General features: G+C 40.1%; 1 protein-coding gene across 4 annotated transcripts in view; it reads left to right on the top strand.

Annotated features, from left to right (window-relative positions):
* Positions 1-21,662, top strand: part of LOC114571527 (protein kinase C-binding protein NELL1) — a 208,514-nt gene that overhangs the window by 126,573 nt on the left and 60,279 nt on the right. The window contains exon 13 of one of the 4 annotated variants that reach the window (XM_028602691.1): positions 15,744-16,365. The exons of the other annotated variants lie outside the window; for them this stretch is intronic. Coding sequence (XP_028458492.1) covers positions 15,744-15,760 — 17 coding nt within the window. The 3' untranslated portion in view covers positions 15,761-16,365. Of the gene's footprint in view, positions 1-15,743; positions 16,366-21,662 lie in introns of those variants that run through there. 4 annotated transcript variants of the gene reach the window in all.

Below are 21,662 nucleotides of genomic sequence, written 5' to 3'. Positions count from 1 at the left end.
ATATAGCCTCTCAAGTACCTCTTTTGTGCACTTCCTTTCTTCTCCATGTTTCAAATTAAAGGCTCCATCACCACGTTGTGTCCTTGGAAATGTTTATGGGCAAGTGCATTAGGGAAAAGTCAGAGCCGTTAGTAAGACGCTCGAGTCGAGTATTTTCACATATGCAGAGTTGAAGCTTATTTCCATAGAAATGGTCTCAGGAGGTTGTTGTGGAAAATCCTCCTGCTGTTAAGAACCCTCATGGGTCATTCTACCTTCATTAATGGCAGCATTAGCTCCAGTTGTGCGCTGTAACTCTTCAGCAGCTCTTATCAAACACTGACTTGCCCTTGTTTCACATATAAACGCTGATTTGTTTTACAGCTCCACCAGCTGTGTGTTTTGTTTGAAGTATTCGTTGCAAAGTTTAATTGGGCCTAATGAACATGCATTTGATCAAATGTTATGACTCCCTCTCCACTTCACATTGCTGTCAATCACCGGCTAAGGCTGCATTCTTCCGCACTTTCTTTGGCCCACAGACACACAGTTTTTCTTTCTGCTATGGGTAATAAGATTAGAGCCCAGTGGGAGGCCGACACAAGAAATGTAACAGCTATTTCTGTTTGTTCAGCTTGCTTTCATTTAGCTCCGGAGCAGCCGAACTCCCAGGGTTCAGGGACCGACTCTCTGATGTGTCCCCCTTAGCTAACAGGCTCTGGGGAGGCACTTCATGATGTCCCTGAGTCAATCTCCACTGACACCGCAGCAGAATTTTAGCTCTTTTTCTCCTCTCTCTCTCTCTTTCTCTCTAGCTTTACCACTCACTGATAATGTGCTGTGACTTTGGTGCTAATAGTGTTACAGTTACTGCAACCGGAGCTTCTTGAACACATTTCACACATTTTTGGTTGAGGTCATGCAACATGATGAACTTCACAGACGAAAAAAATAAACAATTTACATATTGAATATTTTGACAATAAAAAAAAAAACAGAGAAAAATTTGTTCAGCTCACTTGTCTTGTGCAGCTGCAGCTAATTACATCGACTTGCATTAATTGAATGTACAGTAAGCTCGATGAAATTACTTTAGAGCTAACTATCAGTGCTACCAATGGATGCAGCCTCATCATTCTCAAATGATGTCCATGCAGTGTTTTATTTTAAATCTATAAAGTGGGTTTTGAGTGGCAGTAATCAATTTCTTGTCCATTTTGCACTTGCTGGTCACAAAGGGCAAAAAAGAAAGTGCCAGTATCACCCAGGCTGTTGACGACAAACAAATGGGAAAAACTGTGACTTTTTTAGCCGACAAACTTGCCATTCATCCACACATTACTTTCTCTCATAACAACAATGAATGGAAAGAAGTTACACCACTCTTTACATAAAAAGTAATCTTAATATATGGCTAACTAAACTTGTTTGAATAATTGAAAAAAAGCGCAGCTATTTTTCTTAAATCCACTTTGCTTAGAGTTATTGTTGATGCAGTGATAAGGAGTCTTTACCAGTTTAACAAAATACAAAAGAGGAAAAGACAAATGCAGTGTTGCTTTTGTCTTGCCTATATTAAGTTTTGTCTGATCCTTAAAAAGCAAAGCAAACCTGATCAGGCCTGTGTCGGAACATGTTGTTGCACTTGTGATTTGATATATATGGAGTTAAAACAGATGTCATACATTTCCTAAAGTTTTTATTGCAGTACGAGTCCTGCTGTTGTCAGCCTCTGGGAAGAAACTCTTGTGAATGCTCTGCACAAAGCAATCCTACTTTGCTGGTCATCTAGTGTTCTCTTAATAGGTGTTTTGGATGTGAGTGTGACAACCATGCAAATCACTTTTCAGACTTACTACTTGTCAGATCTACAGTAGCTAACAATATTGAATATTTTACTATGACTAAGACCAGTTACCTTGAAAGACTTTAAAATAATTTTATTAACAAAATGTGTGTCCGGGCTCTGACTTGATGTATGTTTCTAGGGAAACTTAGTTTTGTGAACCCACAGCTGTGTTGTAACTCTTAACCCCAAGACACACCAAGCCGATAATCAGCCGTCGGACAGTCTGGTGAGGTCAGTGACTCGAGTCTGTTCGGTGTGTTCCGTGCCGTCGTCCGTCCGAGGAGCCGTCTGCCTTCATTTTGGCCGATTTGACATGTTGAATCGGATGGCGGGCACTGCCGGCTGTCGCACTCAAATGACCAATCTGATTGGTAGAGTGCTACTGCATGGCCTATTTCTCGCTTAAAATGTTTTCAGAAACATTTTTCAGTGAACTATTTTAGTACAATATGAGATGTATTCCGAACAAGCCGCCATGCCAGTCTGTCTTTGAATTTCCGGAGAAACCAGACCCACGTGATGCGTTCGTCCAAATAGCTGCCGGTTTTCATTTTTGTGTGAAAATACAGATTAGCGCCGCCTGCTGTTATGGAGACATATTGCGTCTCGTCGCTTTGGTGTGTTCCGAGGCACGTTTTTGGCCAACTCTGAGAGACTGATCAGTCCAACTGCCTTTTCTGCCGAGGTTTGGCCTTCTGGTCGGTGGGCCTGGGCCTTTATGCTGGAGTAAACTCCTTGTGTTCTGGTAAACTTAAGTCTGATGTAAGAAGGTGCAGGAATTAGGTAATTGGAGTCAGATTTGACAGGCTTTAGGGCCTTATTTATTACAAATTCCACTACACATCCTAATTCATATGGTGCTTTACAAGATTTCTTATTTCTAATAAGAATATATAAAGTTTTATCACACTGAAAAATTCTTTTTTAAGGAAGCCAGTTTTTACTTCCTCGATTGCACCTTTTGGAGATTTTTGCCTCAAAAGCATTGTATATGAGAGACATACAGTATTTGACACTACATAACACAACAGATGAAAAATAGCCTTTAGGCTAATTCTGGTACTTTTAACCCATGTACAATCATGCATTTTATTGATTTGCACTGTCCCCTTCTTAAATAAACTGAATAGAAACACATCCTGGTCTCTCTTGATAATGTACAGACCTCACTGCGGACAGTTTTCTCTGAGATAAATTACTGAGTAATTACTCAGTAATTTACTCACTCAAGTAAAAACTGTTTTTCAATGCTGTGAGCACTCACCTCCATGGTATTGAGATGGTGGCAGAAATTTCAGACTGATATCTAAAAACCTGACTGACCCTTGTAGATGTCATTGTTTTGGTTGTCCTTTCAGTTATTCTGAACTCCCTCTTGGAGTTTTTGGTTGCTGGTTCAGTAATGGCTTCCCATATAGTGTGTCCTGAGCCCTGTTTGCTGAGATGTTCACAGTTGATAACGTTGTATCCAATTAGGATTTAGGAAGTCATTCGTGGGGGATTTTACCTCATACTCTCCATGTTGCTGGGGCCGATTGAGGTGCTGTTATCCTACATATGTTTGCAGATGAGCCGAGATGAGCCGGGCATTTGGCTTCAGGGTGGGTCAGACCAGTACACAGACTGACAGCCACACAAATGGACAAATTCATGGTGGTGGGAGGCTGCAGCTACAAACAGACAGAAATACAGACACATCACTGGGAGTGCAAACCTGCAGGAATCATATCCACAGAGGTTGGAAATGTGCTAATCAAGGGCACAGTCTGCCTGCATGACTTCCACAGTAGGATTGAAGGTGTGTGTGTGTGTGTGTGTGTGTGTGTGTGTGGCTGTCCTGGGTTTTTAGATAAGCTCAGGAAAAAAACGATGTGTCCCTACCCGGAGTGCAGCACCTGCCCTTATATGCTACTGCTAATCCGCTAAAACTGACAGCTTCTGCTTACTTTTTCCTGCTGAGTTTGGTCACACGTAACACCAGGAGCCAGAGAAACATGGAAATGCACACCTGTGATGTGCCGCGAAGGTTTTACTCATCCTATACCACAGACCACTTCATTGTCAAGTCATTACCATTAATGTTCTCAATGTAGCGCTGATGAAAGCTAATGTGATGTGCGCTGAAAGGCGGAATGCAAAAGAAAGTGATGTATTAATTGGGACCAGTTTAGATAATCCTTGTCTTTATTCAGCCTGCTAAGATTGGAGCGGCGGTGTGCGTCTGTCTTTTGTGGCATTGGCGAGCGCCGCTGGCTGAATTGGCTCTCACTCAGTAGCATTAAAGAGTAATTGGCTGTGTTTGTACTTCTGTGAATCAATCAGGTTCTCTGTGGGAACTCTGCCTCCACCGTGTAAAAACAAGGATTTAATGACAGGGAACGAATGAGCACCAACGCCCACTCCTCCTCAGTATATTCTGTATATTGTCGAAAGAGGGGGTCGGGGGGTTAGTGGTGGGGTGAGATACAAAGAGGACAGGCAGTAAGTAAGGTAGATAAAGACTATTCTTTTTTTAAACGATTAATCTAGCGATTATTTTTTTTTGATTAGTCGACTAATCTAACGATTCATTTTTCAATTAGCGATTATTTTCCCATTGCTCAATTATTAACAATTTACACAAAACTAATTTCAATAAGGTTCAGGTCTCTATTTATTAAAATTTTTAATTTTTAACATACTACAAAAAGAGTAGCCTGTATTTTCTTTTTTTAACAGTTGTAGGTAACATTATGAATAAGCACTTGTACCTTTTAATCTTAAGTGCAATTTTAGCAACATATGAAATCAGATGTATCAAATAAATCCAACATAAGGCAAGTTGCAGAGCGCCTAATATAACAGTCTGTAATTTATTGGGTCACTCATGATGATGGTACACGAAAAAAATAACACTGCAGACTGACAGCGTTTGATGATGTTTAAGTCATAGCAGGGCATTAAAACGAATCAACGGACTAACATACCTGTTGGGCTACTACTGGGAACACATTCCGTGCACGTTGTGTCCGGGCCCGGCCCGGCCCGGCCCGACACATTAACTGGAATTATGAGCCCGAGCCCGATTTAAACCCAACAATTTTTTAATACGTGAGCCGTTATAACTGACGTTCTAAAGGACTCGTGAGATATCTGAAACAATCTGGCTTTGTTGCGCAATTATCGAAGACGGATGGGGGAGACACGATTTTAGCACAGTTTACCTCACACTCAAGTCAGTGCAGGACATATACCCATAGCTTTCTCCCCACCCAATTAGGCTAATAAAGTAATGATTAAAAAAATACTTGATGAAGGGCCTGGCCCGGCCCAAGGATAGTGGCGGGACGTATGGGCTCGACTCGGCCCGTGGGTCAAGTACGGGCTCGGGCTGAGAATCTAAACTTTACTTGGGAGGGAAAGGGACATAAAGGTGAGCAGAACTTACGTTACGTGTTTTGCTGCTGTTATCCTGACTCAGTTATGCATTTTACAAAGTCTACAGACTACCACATTGTTGTTGGCATTAAGAGTAAAATACTCCCACACTTTAGAAGACCGTGTGCGAGCCTTTTTCTCAACATGTTGTTGAACTTGCGAGGAATCCATACTTGCGCTGTTGCTGGAGGCAGCCGGTTATTTATAGATTTCTACGTGTGACGCATCAACGCAAATTATTTATGTTAATGCATTTACATAATCGATTACGTTGACGACTCGTCCCAGCCCTAATAAAGACAAGGACAAGCTAAAAGGCAGCAGTGCAAGCCTCTGCCAACAACTTGCTGTAAGCTGTACCCTTTGGAAAAGTTTTTTGATTGTCTTCCTAGTTATGTTTAGTAATCAACTTGAAAGTCCTAGACATTCCCACCAGCGCCTAAATACACCAGAAGACAGGATGATGCTTGTACTTAATAGAGTGTTAAAATACCCATGCTGCTCGGGCACCGGATAGCCCAGTTGGTAGAGCAGGTGCCCATATATAGAAGTTTACTCCGACCTGCGGCCCTTTGCTGCATGTCATTCCTCCCCTCTCTCCCCTTTCATGTCTTCAGCTGTCCAGGCAAATAAAGGCCTAAAAATGCCCCCAAAAAACATATTCTTCAAAAAATAAATTAAAAAAAATGCCCATGCTTTTATGGGTTGGGGTTCTGGGATAGAACGTCTTGTAGAGATAATGTTTGTTTGTTAGTTTTTTTGCATTTTAAGAAATTATATAAATTAGGTAGCATACCATTGCTGGAATTACACTGCATACAGAAACAATAAATGACCACATATAAAAGAAGAAAAAAGGAAGAAGAAAAAAATAATAATAATAATTAAAATAAAATAAAAACCAATAGCTGATTACCTGTATTTGTAAAATACACATATATTGTAGCGTGATACTTTCAAGTTGAATAATTATTTTACAACAGCAGCTGGGTAACGGGGATATACCCTGTATTAGATAATATTTTTAAGATTATAAAGATTCATTGCAGAAAATTCTATTTTAATGAACCCTTAACAGTTCTTTGACAAGGCCACATGCATTATATTGTATGTAGAAAGCCAAAAAACTGTCACAGGGAATGAATTGTCATCCATTCATTATTATCAAGTCTGCAAATTCCTTTAAAATTTCACATAGGAGTCCTGCTTTCATACAATGGCAGCATCATTCCAATCCAGAAAGAACTGAACGTCACAGGACTCCATTACTGTATTACAATAGGTCTCTATTTAGGCCTGGGTCACTACGGAAATCTCACCAGCTGATCCACAAGAGATGTATGTCTGCTAAAGTCTAGCTAGAAAGGTCAATGGTTCTATCCCCCAACCAGCAGGATAAATGTCAGTGGGAAAACTGAAACAGCTCCCTTATTACCACAGCTAAGGTGCCCTTGAGCAAGACCCCTAACCCCAAACTGCTCCAGTGAGCTGCTCAGTGGCCAACAGACTAGACTTTGGTTATACTGTGAACCTTCCAAGGGTGAATTCAATCAACTGTGTGAGTTTGGAACAGGGACTTCTTGAAAAAGAGAGCATTGTTCAAACCAAATCTACACCGGTTAAAGGATAATTCCAGGTTATTGCAACTTGAATTTTGTACATTTGGCCCACAGGTTTTATCGTTACAGCATGCTCACTAAGTTAATTGCTGGGATCAACATTGCTGAAAACAAGTCAGACTGGGCAAGAAACACAGTCAGACGATTTTATGGGTTTTAAGCAAACACACAGATTTTCCAAGCTTATTTGTTTAAAGCATCAATCACAGTTTACAGCCTCCCGGAATTGACTTTGACTTATCCTACTAATATAGTGATGTCACAATTAAGCAATTAAGTTGGTTAGTACAATGTTATAATAACTGATAAAGAAAAAAAACAATGGCGAAGATCCCAGTTGAAATAAACTGAAATAATCCTTAAATAAAGGTTACATAAAAAGCATCCAGTGTGCGAACAAACAAGGAGACGGACAGACGGACAGACGGACAGACAGACGGATAGGGGTAAAAATAACAATAAAAGCCTTTTCAATGCTCAAACAGAGATAATGAAAGAGCAGAAGTAGAGTGTTGGGAAGTACAAGCAGTAGTGCTAGCCAAGCGCTGTCCATGCAGAAATACTGAGAGCGTGAGGAGAGCTTCTCTGTGTACAGAGGGTGGATTGACTCGGCTTACTGTGCAACACTGGCAGAAGTCTGCCCGAGTCACAGTGGGTGAGCACTCTGGTAAAAGGTCAGCGAAAGACCTGTAATGAATTACAGTCATTTCACTGAATGACTGTGTGTGTGTGTGTGTGTGTGTGTGTGTGTGTGTGTGTGTGTGTGTGTGTGTGTACACTGCTACTCCTCTGAGTCCTTCCTCTCCCTACATGTCCCACTTCTCAAACTCTCTTCTGGGTGGCATCCATCTCTGCCATCTGCACTACACTGACTGCATGTAACACAGCCAACGCTGTCCTTGGCATCGCTCTGTTCCCTCGCCTCATTCCTCATATGGTTATTTATCCCTGCTTATTCCCATTCATTTTCAGGACCATTTCTGGGCTGGAGGGGATTGGGGTGGTAATCCTAGAGCCACAGGGCTTGCTGGCTTGCTGCTATGCATGGTCTATGGGCTAAAATATTCCAATTTCCATTGGAATCGAGCCTGAAAGCTCCAGCAAGCCTGCAAAACGTATTTGCTCCAAGGAGCCTAATGGGAGTGAGTGCATATTACCTAAAGGCCTGTTTTATTTAATTAGCATGGATCAGTGTTTCACCCCAAGCGTTAGAGGACAATTTGCTATTCTCTATTAGCTTGTTTGTGATAGGTCATCAGATTGCCAAAGTGATAGTCAGTTTGTCTCTATCACAGAGTTAAGCTGGCTATACTTCCATTCCTTTTTCTTACTGTTGAGAAAACGATCTTCCTGAGAAAAGATCTTATCACTACTGTAATCTTTTTTTTCTTTTTTTGAGGAGCCACATTTCAATAAAGACTAAATCTTAATTTAAGCGGTAAAACATTTTTTGTAAAGCTGAGGGCTCAGATGTGAACTTATCTCGCACTTACAGACAATCTGGTCTTTACATTTAAAAAATGATAGGGCTTGGGCTTCTCAAATGGTGGGCACTACTCTCTGATGTGGGGACACACTCAAAGCAAACAGTATAAAGCTGCATTTGCAGTTCGGGTGTGAATTAAATAAGTGACCGGTGTTTCCTTCATAGGCAGACTCAGGCAGACATTGCCATTTGCTGACCATGTAGCACTCTATCACAGGGTTGTTACAGACATGCATGTGGCGGTGTAGTCTAAGCTCCTTTTCCACATCCCTACTGGTGTTCAGTACTGGAACACACCATCTATCAAACACTGTCTTTGTCCCATTTCAGTTGCCACCTTCTTTGAAGGACGCGGCCTACAAAGGTGTTACCTCTGGAGGACTGAAGTAAAGTGGACCGGTCTTGCACTTCCTTCCCAGATGAAACAGTCTAGCCTCACCTTAACCTACACTAATGGTGCATTTTTGGGATCCTCGTCAACTCGTAAAGTTGAGAATTTAAGTTTACCAAAAATGTGTTAGGACTTGAATTCCCAACAAAAAGGTGAATAGCAGTACAGGCAAGATCCCTGATTCCTGTGTTTAAAGAATAGGTTATGATGTTTCACTTGGCAGTTTACCAGGTTACTCGTAAACATTAGTCATGTTTCCATCACTGTATTTTTATGCGCATTTTGAAGTATTGCTTTAGAAAATGTAGATGGAAATGGCAAAATTTGAAAATGCTTCCTCATATTCGCAAAAAAAAAAGTGATTTGAAAAAATAATGTGCAAAATGGGAGATGGAAACAGCTTTGCCGAAAAAGTTGTGACGTAGCAAACATGTAACTCACATGACTATAGTCCCGTTAGCCATCGGATGGGGGAAGGATCGGGGTATGGGTCCCATCCAGTGTGCCGTACACTTGTGGCACAAGGTGCGTAGTGGAGTTTTGGTGTGCTATAGCCTGTGCCTCAGCCACGTCGGGTAAAGTGACGAATTGGTTCAACAGTTTGAATCGTATGGCCCTGCACACCGCGTATACACAGTGGTGTGGGTTGTCTTGCTGCCACAACCCTGGATTCTGCACAGGTGGCCAACTTGTAAAATGGTACCTCTCTCCATTTAGCCAAAGAACTTAGCTTCTAAACTCTTTGATTCAGCCAGCCGGTTTGCAATCTGCAACCATGCGTAACATCAACTTGACGAAACTACACTTTATTTAGTCTAGTTTATTCGCTCTAAACCAGTTGATGGAAAAGCTGCTAATTCGCATCTTTTTTTTTTTTTTTTTTTTGCAACATTTTAAAAGTTCGCTTAACATTTGCTTGACAATTAGATGGAAACATGACTAATGTTGTGCATGAACACACCTGAACACAAAGGTGTTTGTGTTTGGTAGAACAAACTACTTGGCAGTGGCAAGCAGCAAGTATACTTTGATTGTGTCTGCAGGAAAGGACTTTTTGGACTTGGAGGTGGACAGTCCATGTTGACGTGTTTAATATTTATTTTTGTATTCTTGAAAGGCAAGGCAGCTTTATTTGTATAGCACATTTCAGAAACAGGGAAATTCAAAGTGCTTTACATAAAAACGATTAAAATCGAGAATAGAAGTTACAGTGCAGCATGAGAAATTAAACGAGATACGAGATTTTAGGATGCTAGTGTGGGACAATGTATATATACACGTAATCCACCCGCAATCCTTGCCGTTCCCAGAACGGGCCGGTCCCACTGGTCTTACTTTTTTTTTTTTTTTTTTTTTTTTTTTTTTTGAACTCTGTTTTTATTGAACTTTTCATTTACATATAAAAAAAAAAAAAACAAAAAGTTAAAATAAATACAAAAGTCCTTGACAGCACCTCAGACAATACACCACATACCAGTACATTGTCTGAATGTTTCAAACATTAATATAAATTAAATATTTACTTCAAGCAAATTTTCAATTAGTGCCCACTTCTGTCGAAAGATTTCCTATTTCAACTGCAAGTCTGCTGTCCGGTCTTACTTTTTAATTCTTTTTATATGCTTATATAGATTTTCATACAGCTTCAAGAATGCAACTTCAGTATAAGAAATGAACAATTATTTAAAGAAAGGCAACATCAAAAAGAAAGGTCTTCAGCCTTGATTTAAAAGAACTGAGAGTTGTGGCGGACCTGCAGTTTTCTGGGGATTGGTTCCAGATATGTGGAGCATAAAAACTGAACGGAGGCAGACCTCCAAGGAGTCAGCCCCTGAATCTGGACCCAGCTACCATCTCATACAGATAAAAAAAAAAAAGAAGAAAGACTTAAGGTAATTTCCTGTGTGTTTTTGTCATAAGATGAAGATATGTTTTCGGTCGAGTCTGGAGACGGACATACGCTCCTCCTCAGTCTTCCCTTCAGTCACCCCTAATCTGTTAATTACAGCAGAGACCGCAGGGACAAATCATCATGTTCCACAGGGTGGTAATGACACAATTATGACTAAGAGGACATCAGTCATCTCCACTTAGCTCAGACAGTGTCCTTGGCCTTGTACACACACACACACGCACACACACACACACACACACACACACAGATGACTGAGTGTCATTAAACTAAATCACTCTCTTACACAGAGTTACTGAGCTCAGGGCTTTTTTTTAAAGATCCAATGCCACCCCAAGTAAATGCACAGGCTGTGATAAAAACTATGTATCAGCAGCATACAGTACAAATCATTCTGCTCTGCCTAAATAAGCAATATATCAAGTGATGAATGAATGCATGAATATAACATCTCCGTCTTCCCTTTTTTGAGGGAATGATGAGATAGTTCTGTATGTATGCCAAGATTCTAAATGTACCCCGAAGTTTAGCTTTGTTTGTGGGATTGATTTTAGCCGTCAGAGTACATGTCAAAGATTTTCCCTTGGAGTAGTGATTTTCTGCTCCGCTCCACAAAGCGCGACAGCTCAGAGTGGTTTGTGACCCAAATGTTCTGCCAGGCTGCCTTACATTCACACCATATTTAACCGCTGACAATTAAACCCACCAATAACCTTTCATTGTAACTGTCACAGCAGTAATTTAATGCTCCAGTGCAACCAAGATGAGCCGCGACTTTATAAGGAAGCAGGGGCGATGCCAGGCACACATCATGTCTATGAAGAAAATGCATACCTATGAGTGATCTTATCTAATTGAATGTTGTTGCAGCGAGTATCCAGCCTTTAACTTTGAAAAATGCTTCAGTCTTAAATGAGAAAAGTTGATCTACAGGAGAAAGAAAAAACCATAACCAATACAAAATGGCTGAGAACCTTACTGCATTATGTTCCATTGCATTTTCCTATATTGAACTGTCACCCTGTCTCCCTGAATCTTGCGTTTTCCTTTACAAAAATAAAGACATTTCCACCATAAATTGGTGAATAGAAATTCACCAGAATGCAGGAAATGAACTGTTGGACGCCTAAACAGTTTGAGCCTGGTCAGTAACATTTATTTATGTAACTTAACTGTGTGTCGTTAGACAACATATATACCACAGTTAGGGCTGCTTATTTATGGAAAAACATAATCACAATTATTCTGGTCAATATTGAAATCACGAATATTTAACATGAATACTAATTGACTTTTGGAAAGATGTTGCATTGAACCTTAAAACACAGTGAAACTGTTTCCCTAAATCCTTTTCCTGTTTTTTAATTCCCCTTGAATTAAATAATATAAAATATATATTTAAATGTTAGCTGAGTGATTTACTTGCCAAACGTAATAATTGCTTTTCTTGATTACACTGTTTTTGAGATTGTTAGGAGCCGGAATCAAAATCGCGATCAAAATTCGCTACTTGCACAGCCCCCACAACCACCAGCACAAAGACAACACACCACATGTGTGAGAGAAAAAAAAAATCAAAGGGCATTTTTAAAGTTTAGATCAGGATCAGGGTGAGAAGCGGGAGCTTTTTCTCAGAGACTGTATCCAATGCTTCTAAGAAAACAAACTAAATGTCATATTGATACAAATATGCAAGCAAGTGCAGCACACAATACCTGTAGGGTTACTTAAAAAAAACCCAAAAAAAACAACTAATACCACTTTAGCAGTGTGAATGTGGTTATGTTGGGAATTGGTAAAGGTACAGATTCAATTATGAGCAATTTATCAAAGATGTTTATCAATATTAATGAAGTTATGAATATGTGTATTAATAACTTTACCAAATTGACAAACAATCAAAACGAGGCACCACCCTGAACTCAGGGGCCAATAACTGAACTGTGAAAACAAAGGTGGTGTTCTATTTAAAATACAGATCTTAATTGATTTGATTAATCTATCGTGTATCTTAAAGGGAACAAAAGAAGGGTGAAAAATCGAGCACTGACCTGTATAACCAGCTGTTATTACAATACACAAATCACCACACAACTTCTTGTTAAAGTCCAAAGTTGAAATCCAAGATGGTGGTCGGGGGACCGCGTGATTTGAGGCTATTTGTAGTTTTAGTACAAAGGCCCAAAATGGTGGGGAACACCGCAATATTTCAACACGTGTTACAGACAAAGGGGGAACACACCACGGAGCGCTATTATGGTGCCGAAATGGCGGTTGTGAAGCTTATGTTCTCACGTGACTATGGTAGCAGGCAAAGCCAGCCTTTCAAAATGGTGTGTGTGTGTGTGTGTGTGTGTGTGTGTGAGAGTGTGTGTGTGTGAGTGTGTGTGTGTGTGTGTGTGTGTGTGTGTGTGTGTGTGTGTGTGTGTGTGTGTGTGTGTGTGTGGTCTTGTTTAACTACATTCGGGGGGTATACAGTATACTTGTGGGGTCCGGACAGCTTTGTGGGGCCAAAATGCTGGACCCCACAACATTAAAGGGCAGTTTGAGGGTTAAGACTTGGTTTTAGAATTAGGTTAGGGTGAGGGTAAGGGTTAAGGTTAGGCATTTAGTTGTTATGGTTAAGGTTAGGGTAAGGGGCTAGGGAATGCATTATGTCTATGACAGGTCCCCACAAAGATAGTGAGACACACTTGTGTGTGTGTGTGTGTGTGTGTTCTCGTTTAACTACATTCGTGGGGTATACAGTATACTTGTGGGGTCCGGACAGCTTTGTGGGGCCAAAATGCTGGACCCCACAACATTAAAGGGCAGTTTGAGGCTTAGAACTTGGTTTTAGGATTAGGGTTAGAATTAGGTTATGATTAGGGTAAGAGTAAGGGTTAAGGTTAGGCATTTAGTTGTGATGGTTAAGGTTAGGGTAAGGGGCTAGGGAATGCATTATCTCAATGACGGGCCCCCACAAAGATAGTGAGACACACTTGTTTGCGCGGCGTGGAGGTTAGAAAAAAGGGAGATAAATAACCAGGAGGGAAACACGACTGAAACAAAAAACACTTGAAAGCTTGATCCTTAGGGAAGTGACAATAACCACTCTCCTCGTTCAGTCAAGACTCTGGCCTAACGTGAAGTTACCGCAGGGTCTGAGAATTTGTTTAACGAGGGGAGGGTTATTTCTCTGCCTCTGGCGAGCTAACAGCTGACTCTCCGCGGCGACAATAATCAAAGCGTTTGTCTGACACAGGTCTACGATATATCATCTCATTATGTTGCAGCGCCATGGTTTGAGTGACGAAAGGATTATTGTCTCGCTTGTGCAGTAACTAACTTCTCCACGGCTGGAGGTAGCAATTACAGTTTCACACAAAACTTCAACAATATCGTGATCAATGATACCTTCACAGCAATAACTGGGAAGCGGCGGTCCCGATCACATTAATGGCAAAACAGTTGCAGCAATAGCATCCACTCATTAATAAAACACACTGTTCTACATCTGCCCAGAACTATAAGCCTCTTACTTTGTGTGCAGTCCGTTGATTTGTTGACCTCTCTGCAGGTTTGATGAGATACTGGGTTTCAGTGTCTTACTGGGATCCCTTGTATCCCAAAAGATACAGAACAGCTCACTCGACCAGCGAAATTATACTATTTATTCTCATACAACATTGACGACGTGCCTTCATTCAGCAACGGGTTGCAATCGAAAAGCACGGAAGACTGGGTGGCGGAGACTTTTATAGCTTCGGTTAACTGGGCACGGACCCCTGCTGCGTTCAGGGTCCCCTGTCCAATAGGAAATCAGTGTTCTTGACGGTGACATACTTTCGACCATTTTGAAACCTCTTTCTCATGTAGGTGTGAATTTTAGGCTTCTGCAGTTACATGGAGGCCGCATTTCTTTGTTTGCGATCAGGCCACATGTTGGGTCATGTGACTCCTTTGTCTCACTGGTCTGATGCTTAATCCTCTACTATGGTTCCAAAAGTTTTACCTTTTGGGCTCAAGGGGGGTAGTTTCAAAACATGGTGAAACATTTCTATCAATAATCACGAAACTTAAAATGTCATTGCAGAAAATAGCTAAGATGACTCAAAGCTGCTTATGTGAGCTGATAGGAATGCACCTCTTCACAATTGTTCGCATGTAAAAGTTAAATTTAAGTCACACTTCCTGTTGACAGAAATATCATGAGGACTGTTATTGTAGACTTTTTTTGTCATCCACATAATATATTGCAACAGCATACATATATTTATAATTTTTTTCATTCAGCATTAAACGTTTAATTCCACCGTACAATCACAGACATGTATACTTATATAAGCCTGCAAAATACACCACATAGCATGCAGCAAAATTATCTTAGTGTCATCACAACTTTGAAAAAAAAAGCGAGTGGGCAATGACTTCCGTAACGATGATAACATAAAGGCTCAGACACAGCACAGCACAAAAAGGTTCAGACTCACATTCAGACCCGCTACACCATTCACCACCAAACATTAGCCAGATGGAAAGCACAGTGGCTGTGGGAGCAGTCATCTACACATTGTTTGAGGTGCTTATTGCTGTTGGCTGCTGTCTTGGTAACATGTTGGTTATTTTGGCACTGTGGACCAGTAAAATCATTCAACAGCCCACCTTCTACCTTGTTGTCAGTCTGGCTGTGGCTGACTTTATGGTTGGCTGCGTGGCCATACCGCTGGCTGTGGTAGTTGATGGACGAGTGAAGACTTCTTTCTACAGCTGTCTTTTCATCAACTGTGTGGGCATGCTGTTGACCTTAGTCTCAGCTTTGTCTCTTGCGGCTACTGCTGTGGACCGCTTCCTCCGGGTGTATGTCCCCCTCAGGTAATACTTTTTCTGGATGGTTTATTGTGCAGAGAAAAGTAAAATAGTGCTGCTAAGCATGTCTTTGAATCATATTTTTTATCCATTTTCTCTTAACATCATCTCTGGCTCTTTGCATGGCTTGAACTATAAAAAGGCACTCATTTACTGTACATCCCTACAATGAGTTAATGATGGTTACTGTGCATTTTAAATACATAATTAGACATATTAATAATTAGTGTTTTTCTGTTTAGGTACAAAAGGACTGTAACATGGAGACATTGTTGGCTTGTTGTAGCAGCATGTTGGCTTGTTGCAATACCACTGAGCTTTGCTCCAACGCTTGGATGGTACAACCATGAAACCAGGTCTAAGTCAGTTAACTCTACTATTGTTTGCAGGTTTATAGATGTGATCCCCATGTCATACCTGGTTTACTTTAGATTCTTTGTTTGCTCCCTGATACCTATGTTGGTGATGACTGTATTGTACGGCCACATTTTCTGGACAATCCGAGGAAACCTTCGAGAGAAACCAGGCAACGGTGCCCAAGAACAGTCTCAGATCTACCTAAAGAAAGAGAAACAGCTGGCAGGATCTCTGTTTCTGGTCTTGGCTCTGTTTGCCCTGTCCTGGCTCCCACTCCACATTATGAACTGCATATTGCACTTTGGTGGGCCAGATTATATACCAGTAAAAGCGTTCTATGTTGGCATCCTGTTTTCTCATGCTAACTCAGCTGTAAACCCACTTGTGTATGCGTTCAAAATAGAAAAGATCAAGACAGCCTACCTGAAGCTGTGGAGTCGATTTGTTGCATGTGGAGAAGAAATTCGAGGATCTCAGACAACCCAGTCGATTGACAACAATCTCGATAGGGTGGCCAACAATGAGTGACTTTTGTTTGTTTTGTTTCTTTGCAAGGTTATTATAGTTTTGCATTTTTCATTAGTTTTATTTTTATTTCGTTTTGACTTTTTTAAATTCAGTGTAGTTTTAATTAGTTTTTAAAGTGGGTTTGCTAGTTTAGTTTTTATGTTTTGAAAATGCTTAGTTTTTGTTTAGTTTTTATTAGTTTTAGTGTTAGTTTTAGTCTTTTTTGTAATATTGGTTATTTGTCAGGGGCAAGATTCAAAAGGGTCAGAAAAAAGGTATTGTGTAATAATAACTCAACAAAAACATCATACCATTTTAGAAATATGTATTCACAATGTATTCAACAATAACACCAGTACATACAATGTACATATGATGAGCACAAATGCGTAAACAGTCTACACAAGATGCAGCAAAATGTGTAAGTGACGTGTACCAGGAAAAAACCTAAAAAGCCACTGGACCTTTTTCACAGCAGACATTTTGACTCATCATAGAAGGAAAAGCACAGCTGAAATTGCAAACATTAATGATAGCTCAATTCCATCAAGTGTCCCAGTAAGCTATTTCATTGAGTCAACATGCACAATACCAGGGTCTCTCCTAAGTGGAATGCAGCCATCATTAATGGTTTTGAATACACCTGTGCTTTTCCTGCTATGATATGTCAACATGTCTGCTGTGAAAAAGGTCTAGACTAAAGAAGACATACATGAACAGGTGTTTTGAACTTTGGTCAATCGACTCACACAGTTGTGTAGACATCCCAGTATTAATACACATTAACCCAGGCTTCCTCCCGCTTTTGGTGTTCCTAAGCATTTACTAACCAGCAGCTATCGGGTCGCCCGTAAAAGCCCTCCTGTAGTGTTCTCTGTCCTGCTGTTGTCTCTGTCATGCTGCCTGGTCAAGTATCCATACATCCACGCCCTGTACCAGAGTTAGCTTCTGTGTCTGGAAAAGGGAGCTTTGCTTTCTCCTTTACCTTGTTAAGGTAAGCTAGGTTAGCATCTTTGTGCGTGCTTCTCAGATGTACTTTCAAATTCGTGGGATTTTTCCCTTTAATAAATTGTCCACATATTTTACTACCTTCCACTGCAAGGCACTTGCTTTTATCTGACACAGTCATTATCAAATAGGACTCTGCCGCTTTCTTCCAACTTTCGGTACCGCCATGATGCTAGGCGAGGGGAATGGACTATGTTGTGTTCAATTTGACATGGAATGTCGGAATTTCTGGCTTCCCAGTTGGAAACTATATGTCTACAGCATAAACTCTATAAAACAGGTCTATGGTCAGAAACGTCAACTCGGAAAGATATAACGTTATTTGCTCTATGAAAGACATTGACAAAGATGAAAACTAAGGACATTTACTCGATTATTTTATTTTAGTTAGTTTTGCAAAGAGAAACATTACAGTTTTATCGTTTTTTTATAATGCCACAATGTTTTTCCCACCTAGTTTTCGTTATTTCGTTCATTTTCGATGATGATTATAACCTTGCTTCTTTGTTCTTAAAGTTCAGGTTGTGGCTGTTGAGCATAATTAAACATTGTAAAACATATTATATTAGATGTGGGTGAACATGTGGCGATTGTTGCAAATAACTGTCACTGTCGAGGAAAGGGCAACTTTCACTCTCCTACAAGCTTAAATTTCATATCACTGTTGTGCTTCTGGTTGTTTTGAAGTTCCAGTTCTTTATGTCAACACACTGTGTTGGAAATCACCTTCTCTATCTTTGAAAAATAATGTAACTTTTATGACAAAAGAAAGATAAATTGGGACATCTTAAGCCTTGTCATTGTCATCATTACTTTGGGAACATTCATTTTATGGCATGTAGCCGTGTACACCTGACTAGAAAAATAGAAACCCATGTGTAATGTTCTATAGTCAAACAGCCCTTTAAGAGAACTATTCAGAACTTCAGACCATATTAGACAGGTGTGAGCTGTAGGGAAATTTATTTAATCTGTCGTTTGATCCATTGTATAGGATTGGATAACAGACATTTTATTAAATGTGTTCCCCTATTGAAAAGGAAGTGAGAAGAATTACACATTACACCAAAATTGCACAAAGAGTGCAGTCAAACACAACAACACCACAAAATACAAGATTCAAAGAGTTGAGTCAACTAATTTTGACAACATTCAAACCTTACGAGTATCACGCAGGTAGCATTTATTGCAGAGCTGTTGTATTGGATAGCATTACATTGCACAGATGTTTATGTTTTTCTGGTCAATATTACCAATATGTGGCCAACTACCAATTGTACTACCACCATTAACAAAATTCAAAAACAACATACTGTAGAGATGTTTCATTTTTGTACCAGTTCATAAAAACTGATGTAATTTTAACAAGCAATCCCAAGAGTAATCTGGCTCAACGGTGTAATGGAAAATTAAGAATCTGTTTTACTGTTGCTTAGTCTTTCTTCTGACTCTGCAGTTTCTACTCTCATACAAATGTTCCTGACCGAATGGCAGGATGTTCTGATGTATGCATGCACAATTCACATTTGACACTGTTCACACCTCAAGCTCACACCTGGAGGTGTTTACCACAGAGCTGGTTCAAAATAGTCTTCCTCTTTTTTTTTTCCGCATATGCCAGAATAGATAGGCAGTGTGTTTTTTAGTTTTATTGTTTTCTCTTGAAGAGATATTTATTTATAAGATATTATAAACTAATATCTGAAGTGCACACAGCAGTATGTAGTGTAGCAGTGAAAAAGTGATTTGACAGGTACATCGATTTAATTCCAAGCAGGGACGTCACTAGGATTCCCCTTGCAAAATCTTACCATCAAACGTTACTCTAATGTTAGCTTTTATATACCTCAAATCTGCATGGGGGGGAACTTACTTAGGCCAGACTGTGCTCCTGCTGAGTTCTTCCGTAGGCTATGACTTAAATGCTATCTATCTGCTTGTGTAAATGTGCGGTAAAGTAATACCGTACCTAATTCCTCTCTCTATTAGATAAGTTGTCAACATAAGGCTATTTAATTACACTAATTACTGTTAATGCACGGTAGATTCAGGAGGGGCGAAAGTGCAAGTTTCATTAAGAATACAAGACAAAATGAGAGTTTAGTTGCCAAACATAATCGCTTTTCTTGATTACACTGTTTTTGAGATTGTTAGGAGCCGGAGTCAAAATCGCGATCAAAATTCGTTACTTGCACAGCCCCCACAACCGAGAAAAAAAATCAAGCATTTTTAAAGTTTAGATCAGGATCAGGGTGAGAAACAGGATCTTTTTCTCAGAGACTGTATCCAATGCTTGTAAGAAAACAAACTAAATGTCATATTAATACAAATATGATATGCTATGTCTGAGATTACTGTAACTGATTGGTAAGAGCAGCATGATAGACAACTGCAGCACACAATACCAGTAGGTGTACTTAAAAAAAATAAAACTCAACTAATACCACTTTAGCAGTGTGAATGTGGTTGTGGTTAATTTACCTTTTGGGCTCCAGGGTGGTAGTTTCAAAACATGGTGAAACATTTATATCAATAATCACAAAACTTAAAATGTCAGTGCAGAAAGCAGCTAAGATGACTCAAAGCTGCTTATGTGAGCTGATAGGAATGCACCTCTTCACAATTGTTTGCAAGTATTTCTCTGCAAACAAGTCACATTTAAGTCACACTTCCTCCTGACAGAAATATTATGAGGGCTATTATTGTAGATTTATTTTGTCAGCCATACATAATAATATATTGCAACAGCATACATATTTTTATTATTTTTTTCCAGACATGGCACAGCATTAAACGTTTAATTCCACCATACAATCACATGTACACATGTACAATTACATAAGCATGCAAAATATCCACATAGCATGCAGCAAAAGTAAGTTAGTGTCATCACAACTTTGAAAAACTAAGTGAGTGGGCAATGACTTCCGTAACGATGATAACATAAAGGCTCAGACACAGCACAGCACAAAAAGGTTCAGACTCACGTTCAGACCCGCTACACCATTCACCACCAAACATTAGCCAGATGGAAAGCACAGTGGCTGTGGAAGAAGTCATCTACACATTGTTTGAGGTGCTTATTGCTGTTGGCTGCTGTCTTGGTAACATGTTGGTTATTTTGGCACTGTGGACCAGTAAAAGCATTCAACAGCCCACCTTCTACCTTGTTGTCAGTCTGGCTGTGGCTGACTTTATGGTTGGCTGCGTGGCCATACCGCTGGCTGTGGTAGTTGATGGACGAGTGAAGACTTCTTTCTACAGCTGTCTTTTCATCAACTGTGTGGGCATGCTGTTGACCTTAGTCTCAGTTTTGTCTCTTGCGGCTATTGCTGTGGACCGCTTCCTCCGGGTGTATGTCCCCCTCAGGTAATACTTTTTCTGGATGGTTTATTGTGCAGAGAAAAGTAAAATAGTGCTGCTAAGCATGTCTTTGAATCATATTTTTATCCATTTTCTCTCAACATCATCTCTGGCTCTTTGCATGGCTTGAAATATTTAAAAGGCACTCATTTACTGTACATCCCTACAATGAGTTAATGATGGTTACTGTGCATTTTAAATACATAATTAGACATATCAATAATTAGTGTTTTTCTGTTTAGGTACAAAAGGACTGTAACATGGAGACATTGTTGGCTTGTTGTAGCAGCATGTTGGCTTGTTGCAATACCACTGAGCTTTGCTCCCACGCTTGGATGGTACAAACATGAAACCTGGTCTAAGTCAGTTAACTCTACTATTGTTTGCAGGTTTATAGATGTGATCCCCATGTCATACCTGGTTTACTTTAGATTCTTTGTTTGCTCCCTGATACCTATGTTGGTGATGACTGTATTGTACGGCTACATTTTCTGGACAATCCGAGGAAACCTTCGAGAGAAACCAGGCAACGGTGCCCAAGAACAGTCTCAGATCTACCTAAAGAAAGAGAAACAGCTGGCAGGATCTCTGTTTCAGGTCTTGGCTCTGTTTGCCCTCTCCTGGCTCCCACTCCACATTATGAACTGTATATTTTACTTTGGTGGGTCAGATTATCTACCAGTAAAAGCTTTCCATGTTGGCATCCTGTTTTCTCATGCTAACTCAGCTGTAAACCCACTTGTGTATGCGTTCAAAATACAAAAGATCAAGACAGCCTACCTGAAGCTGTGGAGTCGATTTATTGCATGTGGAGAAGAAATTCGAGGATCTCAGACAACCCAGTCGATTGACAACAATCTCGATAGGGTGGCCAACAATGAGTGACTTTTTTTGTTTGTTTCTTTGCAAGGTTATTATAGTTTTGC

This window comes from Perca flavescens, chromosome 1 (genome assembly GCF_004354835.1).
Source record: "Perca flavescens isolate YP-PL-M2 chromosome 1, PFLA_1.0, whole genome shotgun sequence".
NCBI lineage: Eukaryota > Metazoa > Chordata > Actinopteri > Perciformes > Percidae > Perca > Perca flavescens.
This window is presented reverse-complemented; position numbering and strand designations above follow the sequence as displayed.